The 14,301-nt window shown below is 39.4% G+C and overlaps 1 protein-coding gene across 1 annotated transcript in view; it reads right to left on the bottom strand.

Moving 5' to 3' along the window:
• CARNMT1 (carnosine N-methyltransferase 1) overlaps window positions 1-11,550 on the bottom strand; it is a 42,183-nt gene extending 30,633 nt beyond the window's left edge. Inside the window, exons 1-3 of the mRNA XM_070375760.1 lie at window positions 11,071-11,550; window positions 4,522-4,717; window positions 3,543-3,706 (exon numbers count right to left, since the gene is read on the bottom strand). Coding sequence (XP_070231861.1) covers window positions 3,543-3,706; window positions 4,522-4,717; window positions 11,071-11,525 — 815 coding nt within the window. The 5' untranslated portion in view covers window positions 11,526-11,550. The remainder of the gene's footprint in view (window positions 1-3,542; window positions 3,707-4,521; window positions 4,718-11,070) is intronic.
• Window positions 11,551-14,301: the final 2,751 nt, after the last annotated feature.

Raw genomic sequence — 14,301 nt, 5'->3', positions numbered from 1 at the left:
ATATACATCTACCTTTCAGATGCAGCAATCTCACATCTAAGAATTTACACTAAAGATACATCTCCAGCAATCCAAAAATAAACATGCACAAGGTTATTAACTATAGCATTATAACTGCAAGATACTGCCAACTTCTTTACTTAAATAACCAAGTATAGGAGATTGAAGTAGTCTGAAACTGTTAAAAAAAAAAAAAGGATTGACTAAGACCTCCATGAACTGACATACAGCTAATTTAGGATGTATCATTAAGTCACAAAAATCAAAGTGCAAAATAAAATATATATTATGCTGCAGTTTGTGTATGACAAAAGGGGATACCTTGTGGAGGGGGGGGGTCGGAATTCTTACCTACTTACCTCCATAAAAAAGACAGAAAATACAAACAAGAAGGATAAATGAAAAATCAGTAATAGTGATTACCTACGTGGTAGAGTGGGGTAAAGAAAAGACAGAGGAATGAATGACATTTTTTCTGAATATCACTTTTTTTTTTATATAGTTTTGTCAAGATGATAGTCCACAAATCAAAAAAATTAAAAAACCAACAGGAATGGGGGAAGAGACAGGGACACGCAACCCTAAAACTAAAAGCAAACAAAAACAAATAAACCTAAATATACTGGATTTCACATAAAAAATATAACCAGACCTCGGGTGAGAAGGCTGAAAGGGAGCTAATTTGAGTAAACAGTGAAGAATATTTCTATTAAAAACCCTTAATTTAGGGGGGAGAATACTTCCTGGAAAATCCTGAACTCCTTTTGGTAGTTTTGTTTTTCCTATAATATGGAGGTAACAATTCTGAAACTTTTGTGTGTATTGTAGAAAAAGAAAGTGTTAGTTGCTCAGTAGTGTCCGACTCTTTGCAACCCCAGGGACTGTAGCTCACCAGGCTCCTCTGTCCATGGATTTCTCCAGGCAAGAATATTGGAGTGGGTAGCCAGTCCCTTCTCCAAGGGATCTTCCCAACCCAGGAATCAAACTCAGGTCTCCCACATTATAGGCAGATTCTTTACCATCTGAGCTACCAGGGAAGCCCAAGTATTGTAGGACTGAGTGAGTAAGCAAATATACTGATGTCAGAAGCCAGGTTTTTCACTGTGGAAAAGACAGACAGACAGAGAGAATGGGGGAAGCTAAGGTACTTTTGAAAGTACCAAGATGAACTCATGATCTCTTGGGGTGTGTGTTTAAGTTCTATCTGCTAGAAGACCCATAAGCAATGACATCTCAGGAACAATGAACATGCCTAGTATCAAATCTTGGTCTCTACACTCCATTCTACATTAGAAGGAACCAGATCCTTGGGAAAATACCCCACTCCAGGACTTAAGCAGAGAAGACACAAAATTGAACTGAAATGTCTTTATTATTCCAGAAAGTAAGGAAGTGCTCAAAAAACTAATTGAAGCATGCCATGCAAAAAGGACATAGGCACCAACCAACTGGAATCCTACTGGCCAAATCTGAGGAAATTTAAAGAAGAAAATTTAAAAAGCAATGGTAATGGATTATAACCTACTGAATAAATAGGAACCATGAGTCATCCCTGTAATAGATAGATAAGAATATTAACAGAATGCTGGTAACTGTAGAGTTAGAAAATCACCATTCCACAAACATCATAACAAGGTTAGTTCATCCAAGATTCAATGGATGACAATTTTAGGAGAGAGAGGGTTTGCAAAGGAGCAGGATACTAAGTGCATGGTCTCAAAGTATCTCCTCAACAAATGCTTATTAGTTGCAAGAAGAGAAACAGTAACTAAATAGTGGGAAGAACCAAATAACATCTTGATTAAAATCAATGAGGGGCTAACAGACATTGCATATCTCTGAATAATATCTTGAAAAGGGTACAACATCAACTCTGTATTATTTTGAGAGAGGACACACAAACTAGACCTAACCACGAAGAAGCCTAAGACAATGTCAAACTGAAGAATATTCTATAAAATTACTTCCTCATATTCTTCAAAAATGTCAATGTCATGAAAGTTAAAAAAAAAAACAAGGCCAAGGAACTCTTCCAGATTAAAGACTAAGACATCAGAATTAAACATAACATTCTGGACTGGATCCTAGACTGAACAGAAAAATAAGTGTTACAAAGGACATTATCAGGATAATTTGTGAAATTTAAATATAGACCATAGATGAGAAGGCAATATTCAAGTTTAAATTTCCTCAATCTGGTAACTGCACTGGATTTATGTAAGAGAATATCATTGTTCTCAAGAAAAAACTAAATAATAAGTAGTAAAAAACATGATATAATACAAACTGATCTCTCAAATAGTTTAAATAATTGTGTATATGTACTGCCGTGGATAAACACATAAAAGCGGGAAGAAAGAAGGGAAGTAGGAAAAGGAAACAAAAAAGCAAATGTAAATAATTGGTGAATTTAGGTAAAAAATACACAGGAGCTCTCTATACAATCCATACAACTTCTTGGGTAACTTTGAACTTATTTCAAAATAAAATGCTTTCAAAGAAGAGAAGGGACATACACATATGTAGTGAAATTTCTGGATAGATACATCTAAACTTAAAGATGTCAATCAACGAAGAGGGGAAGATGAGGAAAAGGAGGCTTTCTTTCCTCAAAGATCCTTTAAACAATAGAATGAACTCCATCCACTGGTTCTCTTTAAACAGATAACCTCTGAGTCAGGCTCCTAACCTGGGATCCATGGACCAAAGAGGTCTATGGAAAGAATTCACTGTACCTACAAGGGGGTGAAAAAAAAATTACATTTTAATTTCATTAGCCTTTAACTGATATGTTTCTATCAATTGTGAATGCAGCCAACAAACAATAGTAGCTTTAGAAGTACCCATGACTTTAATCACCAACAGGCATTATATATATTTTCACTTCATATTAGCTGTTGAGATTCTCAAAATAACATATAGTATTTAGGTATTTTCAAAATCTATTAAAATCTCCTTTTAAGACTTTTATTTAATGTGATACATGATAAAAAAAAGCAGGTTATATCACAAGCTTGCTTAAGCATTTTGATAACCATATTTCAAAATAACTGGTTTCTTTGCAATCCTATGTATGTCACTTTACTCATTTAGAAATGTTTTACTGAAAAAGAAAATATGGGCTTCAGACTGTTCAAAGTTTTCATGGCATAAAAAAGTTAAGAATCTCTTCTCTGAGCTATAGATCACTCATTTGCATACAAATATTCCATAAAGAGGAAAATTAAAATAGTTTAGAGCTTTTCACTCTGCCATAAAGCAAATTATAAAAGGATAGACATCATTGATAACGAACATTCAATCTAACCATTATTTAATTTCTAGATAATTTCCCATAGTGCTAGAACAGTAATTACTCAAAACATTAACTGCAATCTCACACAGTTGAAGCACCCAAGAACAGCACATATAACAGCACACACCAACACATGAAAAAATACAGGCACTCAACAACTGTAAAAATGAATCAAGACTGTGAAATTTCTCTTAGAGAAACTCAGTGCTTACATAAAGAAATTGGTTAAAAACAAGATACTATTTACCATTTCTCTTTTGGAAAATTTTTTAAAATTTCTTTAATGATTGGTTGGTAGCAGGCATCCCTTTCTGCTTTCCCAGTTTCACTCCAGTCTCTCACAAACTGTTTCAATGTGGATTTTAACTTATCCATGTCAAATGTAGATGCTGGCATAATCTTTCCATTCCCCTGTTTAAAAAACAGAAATCAATTAGTTTTTCAGAAAGTAATCACTCTTGCATATGGTTATAGTTAAATAATCACGCTATAAAGATACTTTATAGATGGTTTAGAAGGTAAATCACTAGCCTCTCACCTCAACCTGGGTTCAAGTGCAGCTTGAGACCCTAAATGAAAAGAGTTTGGTGGTCTCACTTCTACCCTCAATAAATTATGGCTCATTAATCATGAAGCCACCATCTAACTAAGCAATCCGTACGCATGAGAGGATTGGAACTGGACTGCTATGGAGACCAAACTCTAAGAGAGGGAAGAAAGTTCCTTCAGGTCACTCATGGGACAGCATGGACAGGCTCAAGTGGCCCAACTGCATCTACCCTGTGGATACAAAAAGGACTTGAGCTCCTATTTCTGCCAGTTCCTTGAGAGTTATAAGTAAAAATAATTTTTTTAAAGTAAAAGATGAATATCAATAGCTGAAAATTTCAAGGTAAATTAATTTTACATAGCTAGTAAAATTGTTTATAAAAATGTATGTCACTAACTCCACATGCTGTAATAGTCAGAACACTATGTGAAAGGTGTATCAAAATGCATTTTGTATATATTAGTATATTTGGGGGGGGGAGGGGGAATCTGCCAACAAATCCAGTTTCCAGTATACTGTGCTATCAAGCCTAATAAAAGGGACTGAACATAAGTGAAAATATTTTCCAAGTAGAGCAAATGAGCCGTGCAAAATTACAGAAACGAAATCCAGAAAGATCTCAAAATATAGAGATTAAAGCCTAAAATAAAAACAAAGAGAACAAAATTTCACATACATCTTCTCCATATTCTTTATTTTCAAACATATGTATGCAATCATTCACAATGGTCAGTAGTATTTCTTGATTATGATCAACACATTTCCGGATCTTGTCCAAGTGAAGAAGAAACTGAGGAAGTAGTTTCTGTTGATTAGCTGGGAGTGATCGAAACTGTCTTTCTGTTCGGTGCACTCGCTCATGCATACTGGTGCTAAAACATAAAAGGTGTTTTTTTAATTGGCAAAAGAATTCTCACCAGAGGCCAATCTTAAAATATTTAAGGTTGTCTTCCTGTACAGATTATTTCCTTATAATGTATACTGTCCAGCCATTTACAATCTTTCAGTTTTTTAAAGGATACTGACTTACGAAGTTTTCTATGTTGTCATCGTATTATAAACTCTCTAAGCAACTAAACAAAAGACCAATAGTTTAAAACATCTGCATCAATTAGAAGGGAGGAAAAAAAGCAAACATAAAGAGGATTAATGCACAATAAGTTTATTTTTATGATTTCAATTTCCAAAAAAAGGTTTTCAGCAAAACAGCTGAATGCTTTAGATTTATCCATCAAGTAGCAGAATGCTGCTCTAAAATCAGAATATACACAATATGTGTTTTAAAATTACTGAGTCAACCAAGTTGAATTTTTAAAAAAATACTGTAAATGATCTTACATGCCACAAAAGTAGTAAACAAATGAAAAACTGAAATTCTATAGCTTTTTATACAACAACATTCACAACAGTTTCCAGATAACTCTAAAGGTCACTTTGAGGACAACCAATTTATAAAACCTAATAAGAACATCATTTTTAAAAGTTAAATAATACACTCACAATGAAATATCATTTTACATCAGTCAGATAGATGGGCAAAATTGAAACACCTATCTGAAATATTGGTAAAAATGTGGAAGATTTAGAATATTTATATTCTGATTGATGGTGGGTGCATAAGTTAGTACAACCACTTCAGAAAATTTAGCATTACCTAGTAAAAACTTAATATGCACACTCCCTATGACCTAGCAATCATACACCTTTAGACACAAAATCAAGAAACTCTTGCAAATGGGCACATGACACATGAAAGTCTCATCACAGCACTGTAAGCAATAACAAGCAAAAAATCTGGAAACAACCCAGAAAGTCCATCTCCAATAGACTGAACAAAGAAAATACAGTATAGTTGTACAATGGAATACAATCAATCAATACAGCTACACACAATAAAATGGATAAAACTCAGGAACAAAATATTTGTTGGAAAAAAGCAAGTTGCAGAAAAATACATAATGTACAAATTTCATCTTATATAAAAATAAGCAATATATTTTAGGGACTGAACATATGTAGAAAAACTACAAGGAAAGCAAGGAAATGAAAATTCAGGAAAATTATGTCCTTTGAGGGGAAAAGGATAAGATAATGTTCTTTTTTTAAACTGAGTGGTAGATGTTCACTACATCATTCTTTACAATTTACATATACAAATAAACAAATACATAAATGCATGATGTGTTTCTTTTAAACGTTCTTTGGCATTTACTCAGTGCTAAATGGAAATGAAAAATATTCTTTTTCATTTGGTTGCGTGAATCCCTCTAGTCATCCAGATAATTCTCTCATTTTTATCTTATGTCAAATCAGTGTCTAATTTCTGAACAGTCACATCTAAGGAGATTCTGAAGAAACCCTTGACATAACTTATGCAAAAATCTGGTCACATTTTTAGAAGATTGTGTGTGGTGGTATTCCGAGGGTGGTTAGGGCTAATGTAAACTGGAGTTGGCAGTGGTTGCACCAATTGCTGCTTCCTGATCTGGACTGAAATCCAGGTTATGCTACGTATTTGCTATGTGACTCTTGGCAAGTTACTTCCTTTCTCTGTGCCTCAACTGCCTCATATACATAAACAAGGAATATATAATGATGATAATGATAGAAGCTATGATTTATTGAGACTTAGAAAGTGTCAGGCACTAAACCAAGTCACTTAAAATGAATTACTCTGAAAAACATACATAAAACTCCATGAGGCAAATACCAGAATACCCCTCTGCCTACCTAACACATTTCACTGAAACTGTAACAAAATAATGCACACTACACACTTAGCCCAGTGCCTAAAACATAATTAGAGCTCAAATATAGGAGGTATATCTAATTTATGAAGCTAATATATACATAGCAAAAATATGAAAAATACAGAGCAGTAAAAGTACTCGGGGGGGTAAGTTCCTAATAATTCCTCTTCTAGAGGTAAGCACTTCAAACTCTTTGGCATATTTCTGCTTTATTGCTGTTGTTTAAGACAAAGTAATCTAATACCTTTCTAGTCAAAAATGCAGCATGTCACTTGGAAGTGCTTAGAAGTGGAGAATCACAGGTCTCATGCAAGACCTACTGAAATGTAATCTGCCTTTTAACAAGATCATCAAGTGACTCACTTACATATTAAAGTTTTAGAAATACTGAACTTCTTCATCCTTTAAAAATAGTTTTTCCAGGGCAGAAAAAGTTCTCAAATGACTATATGACAAATGACTAAAAGGGCTGCTCATCATCCCATCTTACACAACCAAAATTTACTTAGCTATTTCCCAAACACTGGGCATCTAGATACTTTTACCTGTCTACACAATGTACTTTTTATGTTCAAAATCTATCTATATGTTAGAGGAAAAAAAATTACCACAAATTCCCAAAAGAATTACCACATCAGAAAAGGGAAGAATTTGTAAAGTTCTTGATACAAACTGATTTTCAGAAAAACTGTATCAACTGACATCCCTATCAGTAGAGTATGACACTAAGAAACTACTTAAAGTCAGCAAACAGCAGAGCTGCAACAGTTTATAATATACTGTGAATAGGTTAAACAGTCTCACAGTAATTCCTTCCTTGAATTCCTGGGCACTAGATGCCCTACAACCACCCTCTGAGCACACCTCAAAACTCAACATTTCCTACCTGAACTTAGTACATGTCCCACCAAAGAAATCTGTACTTCTTCCTAAATGGCTGCTGTTGCTCAATGGTACATCATACATCCACCAAGTCAGAAATTAATGAGTCATCCTAAAATGCCTCTTCTCATAGCTCACACGATCAAGAAGACCAGAATCCTTTTGTGCGTGCGAGCATGTTCAGTCACTCAGTCGTGACTTTTTGTGACCCCATAGACTGTAGCCTGCCAGGCTCCTGTCTGTGGGATTTTTTAACTGGGGCTAATTTCACTCTTCTGTAAATGCTTACATCACCAATGTGCTTAAGACAGTGGTGGACAAGTTATGACCTCCTGGCTACTTGCCTGTTTTCGTTAAGAGTTCTACTGGAACACAGCTATGCTCATTCCTCCACATACTGCCTGTGGTTGCTTTCATACAAGCACACAGGCCTACAATTTAACAAAGACCACCTAGCTCTCAGTTTAAAATATTCATTGCTTGGCTCTTTAAGAAAAGTTTGCCAACCCTGTTTTAAAGGAATATTTTACAACCTTCAGACTCTCCTTGGTTCTAAACTGAGTCAGCATTAAGAGGCCACATCCTTGGGTACCTAAGAGGAGAAAGTAGGGTCAGTGGCTGTATTTCCTCAAGTGTATCCCTACCTCAAGCTCCCTCTACAAGGCAGTGACCCCAACTCTGACTCAGTCACCTTTTATAAGAGTGGGTCCAATGATAGATCTAGCCAAGAATCACAGACCCATTCCTGTGCTCCTGTTGAACTATTCTAGAATTCCAAACAGGGAAACATATCTATTCAGCAGAGTGTCTCAACCCATTTTAAATATTTATTAAATACCCAAAGTTGAAATTGTCTTACTAGCATCACTGCTTACAAATATAGGGTAAATTTTTAGTTAATGCTTTTAGATTTCAGGCCAGACTCTACCACAATTTGGTTGGACAACCCTGTGCAAGTTGCTTGCTTCTTTACATGCCTATCCCCTCACCCCTGAGCTCTACATCTCAGTTTTTAAGATCCCACCTAACTGCTATTTCTAAAAGTAGGACATTTCTGACAAGACCTTTAATATTTCAAATGTAGCATACCCTATATGAGTAGGTATCTCCATTTATAACAAAAGTGGTAATTTAAGGCTAACATTTTTTGCTATTCAGTACAATGCTATAATCATTTTACCTTAGTGAGACTATGTCATCTAAGCAAAATCTATAGGAAGTACAAAATTGAAAGCCACTGGAAAGAGAAAATACTAATCAGAAGACATTTCTTGCCTCACAACCTTTATCTAAATCTCCTATATCCTGACGAAAAGACAGTGAGCAGTAAAACCCAGTTCTCCAATAGATGGATTTACCTGCTAATGGTCTAGAATAGGACTGTCCCTAAGAACTTATTACAATGATGGAAAGGCTTACATCTGCACTGTCCAAGACAGCAGACAACAGCCACGTGTGGCTGCTGAGCACCTGAAATGTGGCTACTGAGACTGAAAAGACGAACTGTAAATCTTACTACATTTTAATTAATTTAAGCTTAAATTCAGCCAGATGTGATTAATGGCTATTATATTGGGCAGTATAGCTCTATAAGATTATAAAATGTTGGAAGGTAATAATCCAGTGTTTTCTGCTACACAATCATTTCTGTAATTCTAAACATATGTTTAACCGTATATTATTTTTAGTATAAGGGATTTCAATTATTTTTTGAGTACATACAAATAAAAAGGATTATTGTAAAAAATGAAATTTTCCTCGATCTCACACTGAACTGCTACAGAAGAGGGAGAAGAGTATAGGAAACACTATCACAACCACCTGAACACACACACAGTGCCCCTTTCTATATTACCACACTTGGGTCCTAGTTTCAGATCAAAATCCCTTGCCCTCCCCCACAAAAAGGCCCAGCTGATACTTAATCATAAATATCAATTCTAAAGTAGTCCTAACACATACTACACCTAATATACAAACACACATTTTAACTGTGTCTTCTACAGTCCCAGGACATTTCCCAATATTCTTTCTACATTTTTTCAACAGTAAAATATACCAGACTTTTCTGTACCTACCACTTTGAGCTACCTAATGTCAGCTTCTCTTCCAGACATAATACTTGAAACAAATTCAGTTCTCTGGTTGTCTGCCTTTCTCCCTCTGTTGATACTAATAAAATCCCCGTACTACTAACTCCCTTCAGAGCTCCGTAAGTAATGTGGTCCATGGTTCATATGCCTGGGTTTAATCAGTAAATTATTTCATCAAGATCTTTCAACTTCAAAAAGTCACGTCACAAATGTAATCAGAGTCTAAATAAGCTTTTATTAAACAAGTTTTGAAATTCAGAATAGTAACAAACTAACCATCAGTTACAAACTGACAAACTACCTGGGAATGACAAATGTACTTCTTTGCTACTACTCGTCCTGTTAAAAATAGAGTTCCAACAAAACGCCAGGCACTGGTGACATAAAAATAAATAAGGCTCAGTCCCTGCCCTTGAGGAGGTCAGTCAAGCAATATTAAAAAATTTGCATAAAGCACAGCAGGAGCCCATCTAAGGGAACAGTTTTACTTGAGAAGGAGGTCACATCTATCAGATTCCACATGCAGACTCAGAACACAGTAGTCGGTGGACTCATCCCGCACACGAATAAAAGTGCTTTCTTTACCTGAAAACCCAGTTGTTTTAAGTCCCTTTCAGATCTTGTAATTACAAGTTTGTGACTAAGCTACTTTAAGATTTATTTATAAGAAAGTCCAAGTTAGGAAGTTTAAAAGTCCTACCACGATGCCCAATCCAGTGAGAATTCGATACATATTTGCAGAAAAGATCATAAAGGCTACAGTGTTTTCTCTGATCCTACAGTGTTTTCTCTCATTTCCCTCCCTAAAAATTTGCAAATTTTAGAACATCCGGACTATCTGCGACCTTAATTTCATCCACCAGTTAAAGACACTGAGTGGCATCATTCACTCGCTCACCACAAAAGTGCCTGTGCGTTCACCGCGCCAAATGGGGGGTGGGGGTAGGGGACCACAAAAGTGCCTGTGCGTTCACAGCGCCGGGAGGGCAAGAGAGGTGCGGCTAGGACGGGGAGGGCCAGGGGATCTTAATGCTGCCCTCAACAAGAACTGGCAACAGTTTGGGGAAAATGTCCTACAGCATCCCACGTGTAGGTGAACTTGGGTTCTCCGTCTGTTCAGTTTGGAGGACATCGACAACACAAACAAATCATGCCCAGCACTGGACGATTTTACCATCAACATCTTCTATCTGAAATTCTTACAGCACTTTTCCGGTCATCCCCACGGGCCTCAAAGCCAAACCTTTAACGAGGGATGGAAGGCAAGAGGGCTAATCTGATCCTGAGGTCAGAAGACAAGAGGCTGAGCAGCAGACGGCGCGGCAGACACGCGGGTGTGCTGGGCCGGGAGGGGCTAAGGTGGTGCGAGATGACTCGGGGGCCCGGAGGTCAGCTCAGGCGGCCCGGTTCCGACGCCCCGGAGGCGTGGCGTCCGGCGGGTCCGCCGCAAGCGGCTGGCGCCCCGACGGGCTGAGCCGGGGTCCGCCACGGGCTCCTTACCCGTAGTAGCGGAAGGCATTTATGATCTTCCAGAAGTGCTCGCGCTCGAGCCTCTCCTCCTCTTCCTCCGTGCTGCGCGCGGCCGCCGCCGCCGCCGCCGCCGAAACTGCCGCGGCGGAGCCCAAACGCCCGGCGGAGAACTGCACTTCCACCTCCTCGCTCCCGCCGCCTCCCCCGCGGCCGCCGCCGCCTCCCCCGCAGCCCTCCGGCAGCTGAGAAGCGGGCGGCGGTGGGCGCCGCCGTCGCTGCATCGCCGCCGCGGCCCTCAGCCTGGCTCGCTTGCGTCTCGCCGCGACTGAAAGCGTGGTGGTGGCTGCTCGGCCTTCCTCTAGACGGCGCCCGCCGCGGACATGCCCCCTGCTCGCGGCGCGCTCCGCCCCCGCCGCCCTGAGGCCTCCATCCGCGCCGGGCTCCGCCAGGTCTTCAGAGCTCCCGAAACGACAGCGCCTGCGCATTCGAGAGCCCGACGAAGGACCGCAGCCACCTGCGCTTACTTGATGCCAGGCTTCTGCGACAGCGTCCTTACGTCACGGCGACACGTGAAGTGGGCGGAGCTAAGTGCCAGATGGGTGGGGCGAAGGAGATTGCTGGTGGGTTAGGGCTGGCCACTTAGGGGAACCGCGTGGTTCCGCCTTTAGAGCCAGACTTCTGATTAAGGTTAACATACTAGAAAGGAAGAAAAATACAGGAAAAAAGTTCAGCTTTGATGAATTTTCTGAACTTTTATTTCAGAAAGTCTAGAAGGAAGGCCTTGCATTCACCCTAATTTAACTTTTAATTTATTAAGTGAATTTCTGTTTTTAATTGCATAAAGGGAGAGGGACACTGTCGTCTTTCCAGTATTTGGGGACCTAGAAAAGTCCTAATCCCACCCTGGACTGGTCATGGCAGCAGATCAGGAAAAATTCAGGACCCTATGTAGTACACGCACTTCGGAAGCCCACCAAAGCTCACAGCCATAGCGGTGCACGAGTAATGGTACCCCATAGCAAGGTCAGAGTTAACCACTAACTCTTCTTTCACTTTTCTCTCCATTTCTCTATGAACTCATGAATAAAACGGCTGCCCTACCTGCACTTAGTGTTATTCTTAGAAAATAACTCATTCCACTCAATTTAATCTACCATCGAGGAAATTAGTCTTTCAAAATAATGGTGTGTACCTTCCCAGTCGCGTCTCCCACTTTGCGACCCCATGGACTACATAGCCCGCCAGGCTCCTCTGTCCCTGGGATTGTCCCAGCAAGAATACTGGAACTAGTTGCCATTCCCTTCTCCAGGGGATCTTACCTCCCAGGGACAGAACAAGCATCTCCCTCTCCCCAGCCGCACACCCACCCCCCCCCCACCCCCCCCCATCGTCTGCATTGCAAGCAGTTTCTTTACCTCGGAACCATCAGGGAAGCACTTCAAAACAATGGTAAAACTGTTTAATTCTCAACAACAGTAAACTTGTCCTGGGCCACAAATTCTGTTAAAAAGATATAATCACGTTGAAAATGAAGTGGCTTCATTTTCATAATTTAGTAATCAAAAAAAAGGCAGTTTAAAGTACTGTGGTTATCTATGTTAATAACATATAGAAATGTTACATATTACATATAGAAATGCTGCTGCTGCTGCTAAGTCGCTTCAGTCGTGTCCGACGCTGTGCGACCCCATAGACGGTAGCCCACCAGGTTCCCCCTGTCCCTGGGATTCTCGAGGCAAGAACACTGGAGTGGGTTGCCATTTCCTACTCCAATGTATGAAAGTGAAAAGTGAAAGCGAAGTCGCTCAGTCGTGTCCGACTATTCGTGACCCCATGGACTGTAGCCCACCAGGGTCCTCCACCCGTGGGATTCTCCAGACAAGAGTACTGGAGTGGGGTGCCATTGCTACATTTCTATATAATATTTTTATAAAGTTTAAAGTCTAAAAATAAAAAATAAAGTCTATTTCTTCTTTGAATAGCAATGCAGTAATACATGGTTCAAAATTAAAAAGGGAAATGCAAAGGTTACAAATGTGAAGTTTCCTTACCCTGTCCCTAACCACTCATACCCCCTTTCAGATAAATGCATTGATTTCTTGGAGACTTCCTTGGTGGTGCAATGGCTAGGAACCCATCTGCAAAGGCAGGGGACACGGGTTCAATCCCTGGTCAGGGAACATTCCATATGCCAAGGAGCAACTGAATCCCACACCCTCTAGAGCCTGCTAGCCACAAGTTCAAAGCCTGCAGCCTAGAGCCTGTGCTCTACAACTAGAGAAGCCATAGCAATGAGAAGCCCGCACACCACAACTATAGAGCAGCTCCAATACTCTGCAACCAGAGAAAGCCTGTGTGCAGCAAGGAAGACCCAGTGCGGCCATAAATAAATAAAGAGATAAAGCAGTGTGTATATATAAAAAAAACTAACCACCCATAATATATCAGATCAGATCAGTCGCTCAGTTGTGTCCGACTCTTTGCGACCCCATGAATCACAGCACGCTAGGTCCCCCTGTCCATTACCAACTCCCAGAGTCACTGAGACTCACGTGTGTGTGTGTGTGTGTATAAATTTCTTGTTTATTTTTCCAAATTTTCTATCCAGTACCATTTCTCTTAGGGTCTGGTGCTTGGAAGCTATGTATAAATTCTCATAACTTTAACTGTTACCAATGCTGTTTTCATGTGCTTGTGTTTAGTCGCTCAGTTGTGTCCAACTCTTTGCGACCCGATGGAGCCCACCAGGCTCCTCTGTCAGTGGAATTCTCCAAGCAAGACTACTGGAGTGGGTTGCTATGCCCTTCTCCAGCTGTTTTCATATGCACACACAAATTATACATATCATAATTTGTTACTTGTGTCATGCTGCTGTCAACTTAAAAAATGCACAACGTGAGGATTTCAAGTTTTATTTGGGGCAAAATGAGCATTGCAGCCCAGGAGACAGCACCCCATATTGCTCTGAGAAATTGCTCCAAAGAGGTACGGGGAAGGGACAGTGTATATGTGATTTTGGTAAAGGGGGAGTACATGCAATCAAGCATATACTTTAGGTAGAACATTTCTGTTAGTCTTATTTAGCTTCTGCTAGTCGTGAGAAACAGTTTTTACCATGAAAGATTTTGGTGCTCTTCTAGATATGAGGAAATATAAGAATTCGGCTCATAAAATCAACTCCTTAGAATATCTAACAATCTGAAGATCTGTCCTGCCAGTTCTTCTCCGAGCACAGAGTGCCTCCTTTTTACTCTCCACACT

The sequence above is a fragment of the Bos mutus genome, chromosome 8 (assembly GCF_027580195.1).
Source record: "Bos mutus isolate GX-2022 chromosome 8, NWIPB_WYAK_1.1, whole genome shotgun sequence".
Taxonomy (NCBI): Eukaryota; Metazoa; Chordata; class Mammalia; order Artiodactyla; family Bovidae; genus Bos; species Bos mutus.
Note: the sequence above shows the minus strand (reverse complement) of the source record. Positions and strands in the feature narration are given on the sequence as shown.